Raw genomic sequence first — 20,124 nt, forward strand, 5'->3', positions numbered from 1 at the left:
ACTGTAAGAGGTATGGAAAGGAAGTGGTCTATTTCCCAGCCTAATAGAAAGAAAATTAATTATCTGAATTTTAAGGTATTTTGTTATTAAACAAAAGTAGGTGAAAAATTATGATCATAGCAACCTATACACGTCTGGCATTTCCTTATGTTATGACAAATATTAGTTGGTTTTACATGTAATTTGCCCCATCAAGTTGACTAAACTAATATGAGATAACTGGATCCACAATTCATGCAAGGCACTTTTTGTTTGTATAAGTTGTCTAGCAACATTGGTTAACTAATGGATCACATCACCTATGAAAAACAGATCCATACCTTTTCTTAAGTTATTTTAGGCTTGTCGGTGTGTTAATTTTTACATCAAACATAATTGGTCTGACTGGAAGGGCATTTCTGACTGCAAGCTGTTCCAAGTGACATAACATTACATGCCTCCCAGGTTGAGCTCACTAAAAGCTGAGTCAGTCTAAAGGACAAAAGACAACCGGGTATATGAGGAGTATATGTCTGTTCTCCACAGACAGAACACTTAAGAGCATACATCATTAGTCTGCTGTTAATAGCCTGGTACTGAACTGCTAAAATGAGACATCATTCAGCTCCTCTTTGGTGCTGTTTCACTGAAGTCACTAAAACATACTTCACTGACAATCAGTTTTATACTTAGTATATTACAAATCTGCTGGTGCAGTAAATGCCTGTAACACTTCAGCACTGTCATGGGTCGTGCAGCAAAGTGGCTGGGTAGGAGCTCCGAGACTCCTTGTTTTCCCTCGCAAGGTACTTGATCGCCATTTGTATCATCTCACATACCATGCAAGGCCTTGGGCTGTGTGTTTTTCACACACATGAAAAATCCTACCCCCATTACAATTGCAATCAAGCCTTTATGAAAGCTCTACTACCGACATCAGACTATTAAAGATTAAATGTATCATTATAGCTGCCAAGTCATAAAATAGCAGAAAAGAAAGCAAACATCATGTGTTCTTAGGTATAAAATTCATTTCTTCCTGGAAGATTCCAAGTGTTGAGAGTTACAACAAAATTCCATGTGCTCTATCTTATCCAATTCTTTTTCTTGTGCAGTTTTGATTGGCCCTTGAAAAGCTGGCTTATTTTATTACATTAGAACTCAATCTAAGAAACCTGAACACATGTTCATGCTTCACTGCTCACTGGTTATTAGGATAATCTACAGGAATCAACATCACAATAGGGCATTGTTTGTGAATGTGAGCAAAAGGTTACAACAACAACCTGAACCCAGACCTGACTCCTTGACTCCCATTCCCTTTGCTGTGAAGATTACACATGTTGTGTGTGGTAGCTATTTCCATCACGCTCGGTCTTTTCTGCCTTTTGTTGCACCCCAGAAGAGAACGTGGTACAGCAGGAGCACATTTATCCTGAAAACACTGAGTAGCTGGAACAGTGTGTTCCACGGGAGGTGACCAACCATGGTGTAAAGTGAACCTTAGGCTCCTCATCATTGCAAGATTTGAGTACCCCACCGTACCCAGCAAACAGATCTGCTACGGCCTTAATCTAGGGGGTAACAGGATGGTTCTGTGAGAAATTATTTCCTTTAACTGAAATGTGCTTGGATCCACAAACTTGGAGTTCCACAGTCCTGAACACCCTCCTTCATTGCTGCCCAGCCACACAATCACTCAATTACCTGTATATTGAGTTTTCATCCTTAGTAACTAAATGTCCACTTAGGGTTACCACCACAGCTGTCTGCACTGATAGCAGTGCCCTATTAGCACTTACACTGTTGGAGAAATGGTGCCCAATCCCTTTTAAAGAATTCTGGAGTGCAGTCTGAAGGCTGTGCATTTTGAGGAGCCTTTTCAAGTGATATTGGGCTGTCAAAAGAAGGCATGTTTGGGGAACCAGCTTAATCTCCCTCCTCAGGGTTCCCATTCCCAAGAGATGAGCTTAGACAATGCAATGCTGGGTAGAGAGATTGCCTCTCACCTGTGTTACAGGACCTCTATTTCCAGACCAAATCCCATACAGGAACACCATTTAGATGGAGAGGACCCTTTCTGTCCATCCTCACAGTAGCTTGGGCAGGATGCAGAACAATTTGGGGGTTCTTGACTCTTTACTGCCTGAAGGGATAAATTCCTGCTTCTCTGACCTTCCAATAGTGGAAATAACCTGATCTGTTTGCTGGTATAATACCAGTACTTGGGGACTTTTGTCCTGCCAGCTGCAGGGAGGAAACACTGGTGATGCTTTGGCATCTCTCTGTAGCACTTTGGCATGGGGCTGGGTTGTTATTTCTAGTCCTCCTAGTCCTCCTTCCATGAAAAAGAAAGTACTTCTGCATTTTAAGTAGGTAGTAGGTGAAGGCCTTAATCAGTAGGCTGTATTATTATATATGTAGTCTATTTAAGGTCTAAGGAACTTGTTATTTAAGACACTGTAGAGTTTGAAGACACTGTCTGCATGCTTCCAACAACAATGTTCACCCTCACCATAACACGATCTGCTGCCTCCAGCTCTTTTGTCCCAGGAGGCCTCTTCTGGCAGAATCTTAGATGCCACACAAAGAACGACATAATAAACTGAAGGATAGGACTTAAAGGACTTGATCATTTTTTAAAAAGTAAAATTTAAGAAAACACTGGAGCACAGAGGAGAAAGCCATACCACCTGCATAAAGCAATAAGACTGTATAAAGTATTGCCTTGCAGTATGAAGAGCAGCAGTAATTTACCTCCTAAATAGACAGATTTAGCCAGTGAAACCTTCCTTTTAGGCATAATACCAAGGCAGTGTTTAACTATGGTCTTCACTGCAGCACTGTATGAGTTCCAGCTACAGTGTCAGGCTAACAGCAACACTGAGGAATGAGAATGGTGCCCAATTTCAGAGATGCTGGAATAGTGCCAAAATCTGCCCTCCACTCGGTGTAAGTGGATATAGATTACTTAATTGGTTCTGGCTTACTCCCACCTGCCCCTCTCGCTAGTACTTTACCACCTAAAAGAAACACGAGTTAATGCTTTGTACAGGAACTCTGGCTGGTGCTGACTCTGGGGTGATGAGAAAGAACCGAACACTTTTCATTTAGCTACATGTGCACTGAAAAACAGTATAATGGGCGTTATTTCAACATGCTTTTCTCCCACCTAGAAGCCAGGGTAGCCAAGACTTGTACGTGTCAGCGATGCCGTTCCGTTGTGTCCGACAGGTGGCAATTAAGGCAGATGCAGCTAGCTCCAGTGGAAACAAAGCCTTTATTAAAACTGGAAGGAGAAATTCTGACTGCTGATTAGCATCCTGCTGGAGGCTTTCTAGCACCTGGGACCCCTCATTTCCAGCCTTTTTAGCAGCCTGTCTGATGCAGGTTGTGCAGTATCGTTTTTCCCATGTGCTAATTAATAGTCACCTTCCTTTTTCAAATCTGAAATATATTCAGAATCACCCGTTACCAATATTTAAATAGAATATATATACACACATGTTAATATATAAATGTATTATGGTTCCAAAAAATGTACCTCTATACATAGATGTTGATGATATTTAGTCATAGATGGGAACAAAGAGGTCTGAACTAGCATTTTCCAGTAAGAAACATTAAGACAGTTTTCTTTGTAGGATTATTATAGTTAGAAAGCTGCAAATGGATTTTAGGTTGGGATGCAAAGTAGGTTCAGAATATTGGGAAATCTGCTTTTACTGTAGCTCAGAGTGCATAGTTACAAGGCTTTCCTGAATCCTTCTCAGATTTTTGTGTTTCAAGGAACCAAAGATTACTCAGTATCCCATGAGCAGTCACTCTAGTGCTCCAACTAGAACAAGACAACATCTTTCCATGTTGCAAATACATTTAAAGAGTACATAAGCTCTTTGAGACAGAGCTCATCAGCTGAACATGTGCTTCCAGCACAATGCTATTATTATGCAACTATCTTTGAAAATCACTGCTTCTCAATACTGAGCCTCCCCATCTGTAACTAAGATCTAATTAGTTTTCCCCCAGTCATATGGCCTTTCCTTTGCTAGTGTATAGTTTTATATTTTCTTGCCAGTCTAGTGCTAGTAGCAACATACAGCCTGGAGTAAGAACCAGTTCTTGCTGGATACCTCCTGAATCACACCTGATGTGCGACAATGATTCCCTAAATACACTTGCATTTTGAAGCCTGGCGTTTGGACACTGAATAACCCATTTGATACATAACATATTGGGTTTGTATCATTTTAGGTTCTACACACCAGAATCAAGCCAAGCATCTTCTAATGCAGCCAGATAGATAGATGAAATGATTCCCTCAAACCTGTTTTTCACCAACCCATGTTAATTGGAATTATTTGTATTCAATCTCTTAAATTCTTTCTGGCTCAGTCACTGTATCACCTGTTTCACATTTTTGCCTGGGACTGATGTGATTTTCACCAGCTACGCTTATGAGTCTATTTCATTTATTCCCTTTAAAAATTGCTGCAACACAGATTAATTCCTTCAAAAGCATGAAGTTCTCTCAGAATGGAGACCAAAGGGGTACACTGTGTGCCCTAACTGGTTGTCCTCAGAAGAGGAATGATTCTGAGCCCAGGTAACTCGTTGCCTTCCCAGCCTACAAACAGAAGGCCAGAAAGCTCTGCCGGTTCCATCTCTGGGCTACAAAACAAACTGCAGCCCTGAGCCTTTGTGTGGCCAACTATTTGTGGCTCTTTTGTAGTGCTCACCTTACCACTACTATATACTAACACGTTGAAACAGGTTGGGACCTCCCTACTTCCCTACCCTACCTCCTATATGTGTAGGCATCCCTCCTACACATATAGCAAAGGTCCACCTAGCCCAGCACTCCATCTCCAACAGTGTCCCTAAGCACTCTCAGACTTTCCACAGGGTCTGTGCAGTGGCTGAATCAAGCCAGTCCTCTATGTGCAGAGGAGTGTGCTGTTGTGCTTGGAAAACATTTCTGTTCTTTTGTGTTTGCAATGTCTCATGAACTGCATACGGCACATGATGCAGCTGTCCATAAATACTAGGAGAAGATAACTTGTTCTTTAAATGAACACATAATGGAATTTGATTTAATGTCATGAAATAGGAGGAAAAAATTGGGAGCAAAGTGGAAGTGTCGATATGCTTAAGGATGGTAAATATCTTGGACTAGTCACCTTTGACAGAGAAAACGTTGAAATAACTTAGGGACCAGTTCTCATCTGTGGGAATTCCTTTTATACCAGTTCTAAAGAACCTCTAATTTCTGATATTTGGGTCCAGCCAATGTCACCGGGGAGTTGGCAAGGAGGGAAATCATGAGGCGTGTGACAATCTTCTTTGTTTTTTCTCTGAGCTGAGAGGAAGCCCAGTTTGACACAGGTAAGTATTCTCTTATCATTTTGTTTCTCTTTCTAGAAACAAAGCTGCCGTCAAGATCTCACCTACTCCTCCTTCCAAATAGTACGCGACAGCTAATGGATGATCCATGGTGGAAGCAGTCTGAACCAGCAATGCAAATGCTGTCTTACCAGGCCTAAAACTGTGCTGAGCAGACTCAGACAAACCCTGTATTTGAGCACAGCAACCTACTTTCATGACATCACTTGCAGAACTGGAGCTCTGGCGCACAGTGCATTGCAGGATCAAGGGAAGCACAGAACATAAGTACTCCAAATTCCTCTGCAAAGCCACGGAAAAGCTTTACGGTTGCCAAGTTACTAATATCATCAAAATGCTTATTTTCCTTTTTCATTCTGCCCATAGTATGCTGTGACCGTGAAAATGGGCAGAGGGAAAAAAATAAAATAAAATAAACCTTGGTGATGAAGTTTCATACTGAGAATGCAGAGTAGTATGGGAATGTGAAAATGAAGAGGACCACAGGAGTTATTAAGACCAATCCAACATGGTAGCAGGCAATAAATGCTTTGCTGTGGGAAGCATCACTTTTGCATCCTATGGACACTTAGGTCCTTCCTGATAAACTGTAAAAGGTAAAGTTGTCAAAAAAAGTGTGGTGTGCCAGAAGCAGAGAAAAGGAAGGTCTGAGGTCCCACTCCATCAGCAATGTTCTGAGATGTTTATTTGTGTCATTTTTCAGGCAAGAAAATATTAGCTGCCTTTCACGCAGTGACAACCCTCTTTTCCATTAGCAATCTGATCTACTGCTTGAGATAGCACTTATTGGTCTGGAGGAAAAGCTTAGAGGCAGAGCAGAGGAAGAGGACATCACCACAAGAGGCAACAATGCCACAAAAGTGTGGTTAAATGCTGATCTAGGAAGGATGCTAACTCCTGCTTTCTCCTTGTTCACCCTGATGGTAGTCCTCTAAAATGGCTGCACAACCTATCTGAATCTGAAGATGTATACAGACTTTAGCACTTGGGAGCCATCTGCTCTGCAAGATGAAAAAAGAGTTGAATCTGCCCCCAGAATTTCAAATTTTGCTTAAAAAAACCCCGAAGAAATCTAGCTGTGATTGCAAGCAGCGATAAGGAAACTTATCTCAGAGTAAGTGAAAACTCTACTATCAGAAAAGTGCTCTTAAACTGTAGCTGTACAAGCTGCCCCCTGCTCAAGTGGCATATCGTGAGCTTCTCCATCTGCAGTGCAGAATAACAGTTAGGCAGGCTACCACCTGAGAGAGAAAGGGGACCGCACAATCATCCTTATTCCTCCCTGGGAGAAAAGAACATTTCTGGGAAATAACACTGGCTGTTCTTTCTCTTTCAGCAATTCAAAATAAGACTCCAAATGGTGCTGAGCAGTACTTCTACCTTGCCAGTATTATAATTTTCCACTCCTCTTTGCAGTCAAGTTTTCTGAACTACAGTATTAAAGAATATACACAACACCTACAGAACTTGAGACTTTGCAAACATGAGAGAAACTTGCGTGAAAATGAAGAGTTATGTGAAGAGCTACTCCACCTCTCCAGTATTGATGTTGAAGAATCAACACACAACTAATGATCAAAAATGATCATTAAAAGATATTAAATTATTTTGAGGACAATAAAATAATAGAATGCAATGCTCATTACTTTCAGATGTTGAAAGTAAATTGTTCACCTTGAAGGACCCCAGAATCTTGATCAAGACTTCATCATTTAATTTGGTCCCAGAACCTCCCACATGTAGACTAAAAAAAAAAAAAAGTATTTTTTCCCCACTATCTAGACTATCTAACCTTGGGAATTGCCAAGATGCTCTCATGTGGCACTGTGTAACCTTTAGCTTCTAAATAAGACAGATAATTCATCAGGGTGGGTGGCATCTCCAAAACCATAGGCAGGGTTAGGCTCTGAGGCCTGTTTGCATCAATTAATATCACACTGTTCAAAGATCCTCCAGCTAGAACTAGAAAAAGCTGTGTCCTGAACTAGATGTCATGCAGACGTAAGACACTGCATCACATCTAACCCCAGCTGACTAACCAGTCTGGGTGCAGCCACCAGTGCTGATGTGACTATGCTGTTTAGCGGTTCAGATTAATGTCTGCTGGGCAAAAGGCACTGCACCACATAAACATGCTCAGAGCTCGCTCAAGGACTTCTGGCACGATCCTTGTTGCACAGAGCAGACAAGGCATTCATGGGATACGAAAGGAGAAAGCAAGCAAACAAAAACCCCCATTGCTGGATTTTGTGGGAAAAGTAAGAAAAGCGCACATCCCATTTCCATTTTTAACCCAAAAGCCTAAGTTCTAAGTTCTGTGATATTTTATGCCTCTTGAAGGCACTCAAGCCAAACTAAACAACTACTTCAACCTTTTGCGGGCACTGCTCAGAGCCTTAAGCTGTTGTGTAGGAAATGCAAGTTTATGCCTTACAGAAGCCATATAATATATTACTACAATCACTGTGCTGTGTGATACAAGCTAGGGAATTTAAAAGTTATGTTTGGCAACCTGCCCTTACTGTGCTCTAATTATTTCTTAATATCCCAATTTAAGGGCAGCATATTGGCCCCAATTATAAATTGTCTGGCTTTTATAAGTTTGTGTCACAGAATAAATGTTAAACAGTTTTCAGCTTCCTTATTGAAAACTGCTGATTGTGTGTTGCCTGACAAAGCAAAATGTCTCCATTAGAATAATGATTTTTTGTAAATATGATAGTATTAAGGCTGACTCTTCCGGCTATTAAAAATGCATGGAAAAACCCATTGAAAAAAGTGTTATGCGAACTGTCATAATTTGTTAGCTTAATATCTTTGTCACTTGCATTTCTTTTTAAAATGCCAAGAGTAATTAAACCTTATCCCAACACTAGAAGATGCCAAATTTCACTTAAAATTAAAACAGAGTAATGCGTCATGTTAGTTATTTTAATAATATTAAACAATAAAAACAGAAACAGAGAAGAGAAGAAAAAGGAGACATATAACAACTGCAACTACAAACAAAGCAGCTAAAATATATAGCCTGTTTCTCTGATAAAATTACACACACAAACCTCCATAGTCTTCCTCCATTAACAAACCATATCCCTTGACAGTAAGTCCATACCGAATTATTGCTGGATTATGGTCTAAATAACCAGCTCCCAGCAGCACAAATTTTATGCCAGTCTGAGAACGCCATATTTTCAGTTCACCTCTTCACATGATTTCAATGCAAGCCTTCATAATGAAATATTCCCTGTTTTTTGGACTGACTCAAGTCCCAGTGAGAAAGACAGAAGGGACTTGTGAGTCAGCAGAAGCTGGAGCTAGGACGAATCAATCACAACTTTGTTTCCTGTGGAAATACCAGCTGCTGTCATATTTGTATTGGAATTACATTGTGCAAGGCTTCTCCTAGCAATGGTCAAACCATGGATGAAAAGATTGTTTCTGGATCGTCTCCCACTATGTCTGCCTTTCTACAGAGACACAGGGTTGTCTTTGCCATTATGAAATATTCTGTTGCCATCCAAAATACACTTAAGGGGATTTTCTCATACAATAAATTCTGAAATAAGGAATCTTTGATAGTTACATTACAGGAAAGGTGCTACTGAGCAAACTAAGATTAAGCAAATATTTGTCCCTGGCCCATTTATATTCTCCTGTGTCTTCTGCTTTATTTGAAAATTGAGTATTAACAGTATTAACTAATTCTTCACTCAAGTCCATTATTTGAGCCCTATGATCCCAGCAACTCAATACCTCATTGCTGACAAGTCTGAGTCGAGTTTGTCTCCTCTGGGAGGAAAGCAGACAGCCATAAACATCATCCCTTCTTCTGTTCCTTGCAAGAAGTCCTTCCACTGCTACCACTGCCCCCACGAGGTGCTTGGAGAGGATGCTTTTGTACAGGTATCAGTACAAACCACATTAGCTTCTGTCTCCCAGTATCTGCAGAAAAAGTGGTAGTTTTGTTCAAATGAATATGGCTACTTCTGTATTCTTTCATCTCCAGCAGCAAATGGGACATCCCTACTAGTGTTGAGCTGTGCCCAGGCACAAATACCTCCCTTGAGTGTGGGATAACAAATCCAGGTGACCAACCTCCCCCAACATCCTGCATCTCTACAGGGCACTGGTGGGGGACACTCACGTTGACCCTGGGTCCCCCCCACTCACCCTGGGGCTGCCAGGCCTCGCTTGCCAGAAAGAGCAAATAGAGACAAACTCAGCAGCTTTATTCAGGATTTACTTCTGTCTGCTGGGAGAAGATTGCTAGGTATTCTTATAGTCCTAAGCTACTTATATTTTCCAATTATACTTTAGGAAGAAATCTCATAAACATTTTATGTGAAAATATAAAAAATGGTTAAAGAGTGAGACAGAGGGGAAAAAAAGAGAAAGGGAGGATTTTTTTTGGAAAATTCCATCCAGTCTACTTTCTGAGCCCAAAGCAATACCTCTGCAAGTCACCCCATAATTAAGCAACAGATTTCCTAAAGGACTCAGTTAGAGACAATGAATGATGACTAAAAGCAGCAGATTAGATCCTTATTATCAGCCACCTGCTCTTTGGTCATACAATCTTGCTTTCCTCCTCCCAGTTCACTTCTAGCCTCCTCAGTTTGGGGTGTTCAAAGCCCCTGGAAGGCAGGCAGTTTTTCTTGGAACGATTTGTGCCTGTGCCTCTCAATACAACCTTTCCTCATCTGGACTGCTTTCCTTGTACTTTCAGAATGGTTGGCTCCTGCAGTTATGGTCTCACCCTTGCTAGAAGTATAGAGGGAAGTGCTGCCTCTCAAATTTGGATTACTACTTCTGTATACAACATTTGCTTCTTTCACCATAGGTGGCAGTGATAATCCAGAGTGCAGAATAGGGGTCTGAGGGCAGCTGCCAAAAAGTGCCACACAACCAGCAGATGTAAACATAAGGCATGAACTCAGCACCTGGTGGTTTGATGCTTACTAGTTTTTATAAGAAAAAAAGAAACAGAAATTATTAGAAAATAAAACTGGTATTATGTCTCCAAAACAGCTGGAGTTCATGGTGCTTCTTTGTAAGAAGTACTGCAGCAACAGGAACTGTTGCTCAAAATATGAATGTGTGATCCCACACTGGGACCACAGCACTTCTAGCTAATAAGAGCTATTTGAAGTAGTGTGGGTGGACTATCTTTACATTTAGTACTACACAGTATTTGGTTACTTCTAGTGCAAGTTTCTATATGGTTGTTCTGGGCTACATGAAGAGAAATTTGAAAATAACATTGGGAGCAGCAGCATCACAAGGAAGTTTAATCCTCACAGAAATGTTTTCCAAGATCATGCCTTTATAAGCACACTGTTCTGGGTAAAGGGGCATAAGCCATAAATATTATTCTAAAATTACAAGAAGAAATTCAAGTTTCTAGCGGACAGTGACCTGTGATACACTAGAGTGTTCACTTCAGCTGAGGGCATAGGTGCAAACAGGAGACAAATTAAGATAAGCAATGTAATAGAAAATAGTTGATTATTGCTTTGTATTTTATTGTCCATGTGCAGACCACTTTGTGATCTAATAGAACATGACAAAAGAACCCAATAAAAGTCAACATGGCGTCATGGATAGCACCATTTACATATACATGAGTGGGACAGAGAGAAAGGAGGTGCTCTCCTTTTCTAAAAGCATCTTCCCACTTTGGGAGAATATGGGCGAAGTACCATCGAAGATCAAAACAGAAGCTGCCAACTGGGCATGATTTTGCTGCTGGAGTCTGGAGTTGTCTCAAGGGCTGAGAAACCTGCAGTTACACTGTCACTGTCTCCATTGCAAGTGTTTGTGTCACAATGGCTTTCCAGATCAACAGGGACAATTCAGACAAGCTTAAGCCTTAGACGTTTAAAGTATTTCAGAGCCCTTTATGCGTAACAAGTGAACCTTACAACACACTGAGATTGTTATCTAGCCTAAATCTGCACACAGATCAGCTGGGCTATATTAGAGGCTTTTGAACACTATGAGCTGATGAGAAACCAGGATCATAATCTGAAGTCCACCTCCCAGTTTTACTCACCTAACTACCTGATATTTTTTTCTCCCCTATGTTTTAGAAAGATGCAGCCTATTTGCCTTGAAATAAGGTAAGACACTAAAAAGCATCTGTAAGGTCAAATCCTAAACCAGCACTCAATTTCAGTACTCTTATATTTAAAGAATGCTAAATAAGTCCTATTGACTTACAGAAGCACAAAAATGACCGGTTACTTCAAAAGCAAGAGAATTTCCATCCACAGACAGCTTCCTGTGTCTCTTGCCCTTCCTGTGACACATGATATCATGCAGAAGAAGGCTAAATTGACACTTGCTATCCTCTCCGTGTGTTTCAGGCCTCAAGTTAAAGTCTTGCTTCAATGGAAAGCTCTAAGTTTCACAACAGGTCAAATATGAAGTTTGATGTTGCTACTGGATATTCTTCAGAGATAGGATATTCAATACACAAGACCTCCAGTCCCTTTAAAACAGGTTTTTTACTCGGAGGTATAGCCTGCAGCCAGAGCTGCAGAGCCTACATAATTCAGGGTAACAATTAACCACAGCTAGCTCATTACTGCTAAAATAATATTCCAAGTGCAAAGAAGTCATATAAATCCCCAAGAAACATGAAACAAGGACTCCTGGTTTTGTTCACAACTGGTATGACACAGCACCTTGTTATGGTGCCATTCACCCTGATGAGATCTTTCCCTAAGATTTTGGTACATCACATTGGCATGCTCCTTGGATAAGAATAAGTGTGTAAGACTTGTCTGTTTTAAGGTGAGACACCTGTTCGAACAGGACACAGCTGACTAGGAGCTCTGGGTGAAGGGATGTTGCTGATCTCACTCCTTACAGGAAATCCCCCTTGAAAAGCATCACTTGGGAGCTTGTCTGTTTCCGCAGCTTTGCTCTTCCTGCTACTGCAAGTTTCTTGCTACTTTCATATTTTCTTTTTTTCCCCATGAGTTATTTCCAGACCTTCCTGAGTTTTTTAAAATGAGTTTTATTACATCATTGCTGTTGCCAGGCTTGATCTGCCTGGCCCAAAGTACATTCGTGCAGCAAAGCCGGATCCCAGGACCTGCCAGTGGAGGCAAGACGAGGACTGCTGGATGCCCTCTCCTGCCCAGAGCAGCAGGCAGCCTTGCAGCTGAATACCTGCAGCCAGCCCATCACAAACAGCTGATGCCAAAATAGGCAAAAAATACAACTAGAACTGTCCTGATGTGCTGTACACAGACGGATGAATATTTTATTGTTATTCCGGGAAAGGCTTTTAAAAGAACACACAAGACAACAATTATGCAGAGCTGTCTTGGTACATGGATTAAAAATATAAACAATCTAACATTTAAAGGACTTTCTTAATGAAAACATTGTTTCTAAAACTCAATAAAACAGCTCAGACCATAACCTAAAAAGTGCACATAGGTGACCTATTAGCAACACTGATCTTTTTAAATTACAGCTTTGGCCAGAAAATTATTTTAATGATGGCAGAGAAGAAGAGTGACGAATTACAGAGATATTTCTGTTATGCAGAGCAGAAGATGGAGTTTTGCCCAACGATTATCCATGGTCTGACTTTGAAAGTCTCTTTGGCAGCATGATGAGTTTAATAACAGAGGCCTGATTCACTGACACTGATACCAAACTGTTATTTCTAGCACTCACTCAAACCCACAGCTTTGCTAATATTCTGCAGTTCTCTATTGCCAGAAATAGCATCTCTTTAGGAAGAATTCAGGCAGGTATCCAGCCTGTATACATCAGCGTGTTTACATTTCAATTGGCAAACTGCTGAAGAACAAATTAATCAGGCAGTTATGTTTATGGCTGCAAATATCCTCCTCCTGTCTGTTTGATCGTGTAAGTGCCCAGATTACATCTCATGGGCTTTCAAAGGTGCACTCACATCCCTGTAGGATTCAGAGGGCACAGGCCAGATATACAGAGGTATTCAGCTGCACAGTCCCCACGTTGGCACCCAACTCCATTTGGTTACAATTAGAGATAATGAGATCTAAAAGTAACTCTACAGACCTTGGCCCTTGGCTGTGTTTACTCAGCACTCTGTAGGTTCCTTGGAAATGGATGTATTTCCGGCAGTGGTCAAAGTACGGACTGGACTCATAGAAGAGCTGCCTGGAGAAGGGAGCACGCTCATGCCACACGTGGGGCTGAAACTCTCTGACCAAGCTGAACACAGGCAGTGAGAAGATTGCTGGTAAAAACAGTAGAAGCAGGATCTGCCATGACATCTTCAATAAGGCTTGGTTCCATCTGTTGTTGGGTTGGTTTGGGGCTTTTTTTTTTTTAATAACTAGTTTTTAATTCTCAACCAAAACTATTATTTTAACCGATTTCAACAGTGTATATAGTTTGTTTTCTACAAAATGGAAAGTATCAGTCACTGTTTCTGCGTGAAAAAAGAAATATCTGGAACTATTCAGCAAACTGGTGTTCTAAGAGGCTTTGAGAGTAGTTGGTAAATTGTGCAGAGAGCTAACTTCACTTATTTTAACTTTCAAATTTTGCAGATAGGAACCAAACAGGAATCTTCCTTTGGCAAAAACAAACAAAAATACCCACAAAAAACACAACAAAACCAACAAAAAGCCCACAAAACCCCAAATGCCACACAGAGGAATATCTGTTTCTATGGTTTTCAGATACTAGCTTTCCCCTTGGCCCCCATCCCCCCAAAAAAAAAAAAGCAAATACTGGCCTTTAAAATAAATGTGACTCATTCCAGAACAGATTCTTATAGTTGGATTAAAGTGGTATCTCTGTCAAGACTTCAATAGTATTAGTTGTTGATGCTGAAGAGTGTAAAAACCTGGAGGAATCAGCAGCTCTGCCTTCCAGGGTATCTCTTGCCCACAAGCATTCTGTGTTGGAGAGCAGGAACCCTTCTCCTCCAGCAGAAAATTCTGCCTTGTCATGCAATATCGCACACAAGTTGCTACCATTTATTATGTTAAGGCTTCTTAAAAGCTAGCCAAAGCACCAAGTGCAAAGAGTATTGCTAATCTTAATTATTTCCAAAAATGAACACTGTACTAGGACTATGTCAGTTTTTAAGTTCATAGGTGCTGGCAATATAATTTTCCACTGTGCCTACATTTTAAATTCAGGGAAAACTTTTTTTTTCTCTTGGACTTCATAGAAGTAAAAGCAGCAAGATCCTTCTATCTGTTTCTTGCAGAAGTTGATAACAATACAGGTGAAATGAGAATGACCTGGACAGCTTAGCAGACGTAAGCAAGAGTTTTGCTTTTATTATTAAAAACCCAAAACACCCAACACCCCCCCACAAATTTAAACTACATATAGTATCATGACTGAAATCTACTGTAGAATAATCTTTTCCCACATTGTAGAGGTGATCATCACTTTTAAGGTCAACATTAGACAAATCTGAAGATTTGAGCAGGTTTCAAAGGGTACTGAATCTACTGCAGATTCTGTGTCCTAAGATGTATTGCACTAGTGTTAATAAATCAGAGAGACACTGACATGTTCAAGTATCATAGCAGTCATAGCAGCATGCAAAATATCCATCCCAAAGAGCTCTTTTTTTGCTGTGCCTTGTGATATAAGGTAATGCAAATATAATGCATTTCATCACCGATGCAATGATGTGTGTGCCTCCTTAGAAACCGTGAAGTGCATTATTTTGGATGAAAATGAATGATCTAAAGTTGGAACATCAAAGAAAATGAAAAGTGCAAATATATTCAGTATTTTATGTGTTAAATATAAGAGATTAAGGCATTGTATAGAGAAAATAGAGGCAGCTTGAAATAAGACAAATGGGAGCTAAGCATTATCTACTTTTCGTTAGCTTTGTTAGTTACCTATCCACACCTATTGCAAACTGTTAGAGATATTTCCCTAGTAAAGTATATGCATTTTCCCTTCCTACCACATTTCCTGCATATAGCTTCCAAAATAACACTGAAAATCTTAAAAAGGCAGATCCCACATTGCAGTTTAGGTTCACATTTCCAGGAAAAAGACTTAAACCAGAAAAAACTAGACTACTAAGGGGTTAAAAATTTAAGTGTGTCACGTTTTACACATAAAAATTTTCTTTAATAAAGGACATTTAAAAGGAAGAAGCCACACAAGCTAAAGAAACACATCTCCTGCAGCAAGTGAGACAGGATACAAACGAACCCCGTAGCTCCACTAAGAATCAAGATCTGTTTTATTTCACTTACCAGTATTATCCATTATTCCCTCTCGGTATTCAAAAAAGCACAGTTCCCCAGAAAAGCAGCCGGTATGGTCTCAGTCTCGCTCTCACTAATGAAGCTGGCTGCCCTTCTCCTGGTTATTAGACCTTGCTGGCAGTCAGAGCATACTTCATGTACTGACTGCAGTAGACATCACCAGGAAATTTATATCTCCAAGGATGACAAACAGCCATTAGCTCCATTATAGGCTGATTAAGACTGTGTGAGCCTATCAAGTAGATACTTAAATCCCCCAGGGTTTTACATCCTCGGGGAGAAAACAAAAGAACTCCTAGCCTATAATATTGAATATACGTTTCTGAAAAGTAAAAGTAGTGCTGATGAGGAGAGGTTTAATGAGTAAGAAGGCAAAAGTTTAAATAAAAAAGGGATATATTACAGAGCAAAGGGCTGTTATTTATCAATGACGCAGCAGCAAAAGTTTTAAGGAGAAAAAAAAGGGGGAGGAATCTATGGCTGAGAAAACGTTAGGTTAGGTTACAATTTGGAGCCATTACCTCTGGCTGTGCTTTAAATCCTACAAGTTCTGCACCTGATGTTCCCTACATCAGGTGTTCTCCTGTTCGTGAGAAACTCAGTAGATGTGCTTATCTGTGAATGCATATCAATGCATTTACTGCCTGGGGACAGGCATTATTGTACTGTTCATACCTGAATGTAAGGAAAGGCTGAAAAGTAACCACAGGGCTTTACTTCTTTTAAAGTCAAAGTAAAAACACTGGATGCTGGAGGGATTAGACTCAACAAAATCTGAATGACATATGCTGAAATAAACAGGTATTACTTCTGAATTTTCCATACCACCTGAATCTCTGATGCACAGGCTTTTCCCCACAGAAGTAAACAAACAAACAAACCCAGTATACACTAATAAACATTTCCTGGTACCAGGATATTAGGGTTCCATCCCCCATTTTGGCACTGATTTGCTGTGTAACACTAAACCGGGCATTTTCTGTTACAGTGTTTGCCCAGTGGTGCCAGGGAGACCATTACACACATGGCCTTTGGTAGAAAAGAATGTCATATAGTACTGAAACTACATAAAAATGCCACACAGTGTTTTCTCAATATTTTCCCCTTCTATTAGATAATTCACTTAGCTACTCAAATCCTCTTTTTTTTTGCAATGGAAAAGAAATACAGATTTTTATGTCTGTATTATACTGTCATGAAAACCCCTCCACCTCACAGCATCACATGAGCAACAAAATATATCTTCTATTCATCACCTCTTTACTGCTCCTTTCATCTTATTTGTCTTTTTAAAATGTTAAATAAAAAGACAGTTGCAGCACTGATCTATTTACAGTGATTAAGAAGTGGAAATCATCAATGGCTGAGAGCTAAAGTCATCAGCAAGAATGGAGAATATCTAGGGCATACTGGATATATTCTGTATTTCCAGAAAGGAAGCGCTTGGAGGGCTAAGGAGAGACTAAAGATTAGAGATCTGTCACACTTCATATTAAGCTTCTATTTATAAGTGGCTTATGAAGAGCTTATAAAAAATAGAAGTTAGCATAAGCATGTTGCATTAGTACATGTCACAGATAGCTCCAACTACACTAATACAAAGGGTTAAATATGACCAATAAGGAACTTATTCATTTGCTAGATTCTGTATCAGTTAATGAAAATTGATTAATGTGCCAATTTGGGTAAGTGGTTAATGTGCATTTGATGAAATCTAGCTGCAGAGGAGCACTAAACTGGAGGTTGTGAGATGGCCACCTGATAAAGGTCACCATTTCTCTTCACCTCCTCTTTGGGAGATAGCTGCCTGAAGAGTGCTAGATTCCTGCAGAAAAGGAAGGAAAGCACAGGCTCTTGATGTGCCTTTAAAGCCTCACATGTCCTGGAGAGAGCTGGGGGTTGTATTGCTGCACTGGCAGACTGCTCGGGAGAGAAGGGCAGAGATTGTGCCTTTGTGTTAAGATGCCATTGTTCTACTATGGAGTCAAACCAAGGGAGCAGCAAGCTGCCTGTGTGAAAGGAAGAGATTCCCCGGTTTTGAGATGGGACTCTGCAGAACTGACAAAGCCTACAGGTGCCTGAGCTCAAATGGGATGATGCCAAAGCCAGAACAGGGTAGAAGGATATAAGCATATTTTAAATCTTAGCAAGCATGCAATTATCTTGTGCTGATTAAAACTAAGAGAGATTGGTTTTGAATCCAATTTGTTTGCTTTGAGTTTCACTGGGGGCCAGGAACGGGGACCTCCGTGCCTGAGAAGCCACTAGGAAATGGTGCAGCTGTAGGGAACCAGTACTGACCCTTGAGGCTGGGGAACACAGGTGGGCAACAGCTTGTGCCAGAGAGCCCAAGGAAGATGCAAAGCTACAGCTACTTAGACCTCAGGGAAGTGAAAAGCTCCAGGCAGTGACTATTTCTGTGCGGCAGGGCAGTCCTAGTGTGCATGCCATGGCTGAACCTCAGCTGCAGGGCAGATGGGCTACACATCTGCCCATCATTACACAGGTAAACATGGTGTACTTCAGGGTGCTGGTCCCCCAGTCACACAGATGAGACAACCTACAGGAGCATAACACAGCTCCCTTCCTGCCCACACCCAGGTGCAGAAGCTTCTTTCCAAAGATGCCCTGGAAGATGGTAATGTGTACCCAGGTCCCACTGTGACATGCAATTCAGATATAGTCACAGCTTCAAGTCAGCTGACGATCAGGATTTTAAGATGCTAAGTAGTGTATGAAAAGTTCCAATTACAGCAGCTTGATAAGCATTGAGTTTGGATGCTTCATCAGGGCTGTGTGACAGGTAAACATTTATTAACTCTTGAAAGCTAACTATAAATGGAAATTTCATATGATACGTGATGTAAATCTCTACCATTTGAACAGAAAGTATCTCACCAGGAACCTTCCAAAAAAGAGAAAGCTTTACAAAATACACTACTTGGGTTTTTATTTTTAATTGTAGGTAAATAGAATTAATAGAAATCGAGAAATGTGTATGATCAGATGCCATTATAGCGGGATTAAAGCAATGTCTCCCTGACTGAACACATGTGAAAAGAAAGATACTGATAATAGGTGGGGTTCAACAGCAGACTGTGATTGCTATTTAAAAGTAAAATATACATATACTCCAGGCATAAACTTAGTCTATGAGTACAGAGCAACTCCATCACAATCCATAATTGCATGAGACCAAAATGTGTCAGTCTTTTTAAGGAAAATTTTGCAGTAAGGACTAAGAAGACCAGATCTGCACAGGTCCAAAGCTCTCTGGTCCACTTTCCAAAAATCTCATACTCAATCAAACTGCATCCCAGTTTTCTTTAGCTTTGAGATGATGCTGTCTAACAGTCCATTTTGGTCATAGGCACTTAAGACCTGGGCTCAATACCTTGTTCATCCACAGACTTCTTGAACGATTTTTTGCAAGCTACTCCAACATCTGACCTAGGAACGACTTGTACCATGCTTGCTTCCCACACCTCAGTTGTATGAGGATAAACACCCTGAAGGCTGTGTGATGTTAAGAGTAGATGAAGTAGCTAACTCAGATAACCAGTGCCACCTCTCAGAGAAGAAAGTGTTACGGGGTACATTAGGAAGCACTGCTAATGACACAGAACCCTAATGATCCCGTTCTCCAAGGTACCTGATGTACACTGCCTGCTGCAGTAATGACACTTCACTCTCATGAAAACCAATGAGGATTCACAGAGGCACAGAAATCTGCCAGGTAAGAAGCAAATAGAGAAACTGGGGTAAACAGAGGCCTTAGCACCCAGACACTAAAAAGACTTTGAGCTGACAAACGCAGAACCAATGTACAACTTCAGCTGTGGTGTTTCTGATCATGACAAAGATGCCTAATAACACATTTAGAAAATGTGAAATCTGGCTCTGCTCGGTGCATATTTGTCACTGCAAAGATCTGACTCCATAAGATGCCATTTCGGGCAAAATGTTTCACTTCCCTTTCACTGTGTCTGTTTCTTCCCACACAGAAATCATCGTGCAGGTGTCTCTGGGAGAAGCTATACTTGTTTTTAGATGCTGTGGGTTTGAATAGTTAACGTCAACACTCTAAATATACAGCTTCATGCAATTCTTCTAAGTATCCACCAAGTTCCAGGGCAACGACCATGCTGAGTACAAGTGATCTGTACCCCTCCAAAAGGTATTTCCTTATGTGAAGCACACTTCCATCCACCAGTGGTGGGGTGGTTTCACAGTGAGGGAAGGAAGGACACTCTGGAGGCGTGGGAATGGCTGCAAAAATCTGGGCTCTGCCACAGACAAATAGCAATCTTTCAGTCAGTAATGAAGATTGTCAGTTACTGCAAAAGGATGCTTAATAAACTGCACCAAAATCCTTGATTAGTAACATCTCTATAAATACAGAGTTGTTAGATGCACATTCTTCAGGCTTTAAGTGTATGAAAACCATCTCTCCTCTGGCACATTCTTGAAAATTGCTCGGTAAAGG

At 40.7% G+C, this 20,124-nt stretch overlaps 1 protein-coding gene across 4 annotated transcripts in view; it reads right to left on the reverse strand.

Annotated features, from left to right (window-relative positions):
* The window catches only part of PHACTR2 (phosphatase and actin regulator 2), a 129,166-nt gene that overhangs the window by 84,775 nt on the left and 24,267 nt on the right, over window positions 1-20,124 (reverse strand). Inside the window, exon 1 of one of the 4 annotated variants that reach the window (XM_050316856.1) lies at window positions 15,627-16,059. The exons of the other annotated variants lie outside the window; for them this stretch is intronic. Within the exon in view, the coding sequence (XP_050172813.1) occupies window positions 15,627-15,639 (13 nt within the window). The 5' untranslated portion in view covers window positions 15,640-16,059. Of the gene's footprint in view, window positions 1-15,626; window positions 16,060-20,124 lie in introns of those variants that run through there. 4 annotated transcript variants of the gene reach the window in all.

Source organism: Myiozetetes cayanensis, unplaced genomic scaffold, assembly GCF_022539395.1.
Source record: "Myiozetetes cayanensis isolate MyiCay16 unplaced genomic scaffold, myiCay2020 scf2-11, whole genome shotgun sequence".
Taxonomy (NCBI): Eukaryota; Metazoa; Chordata; class Aves; order Passeriformes; family Tyrannidae; genus Myiozetetes; species Myiozetetes cayanensis.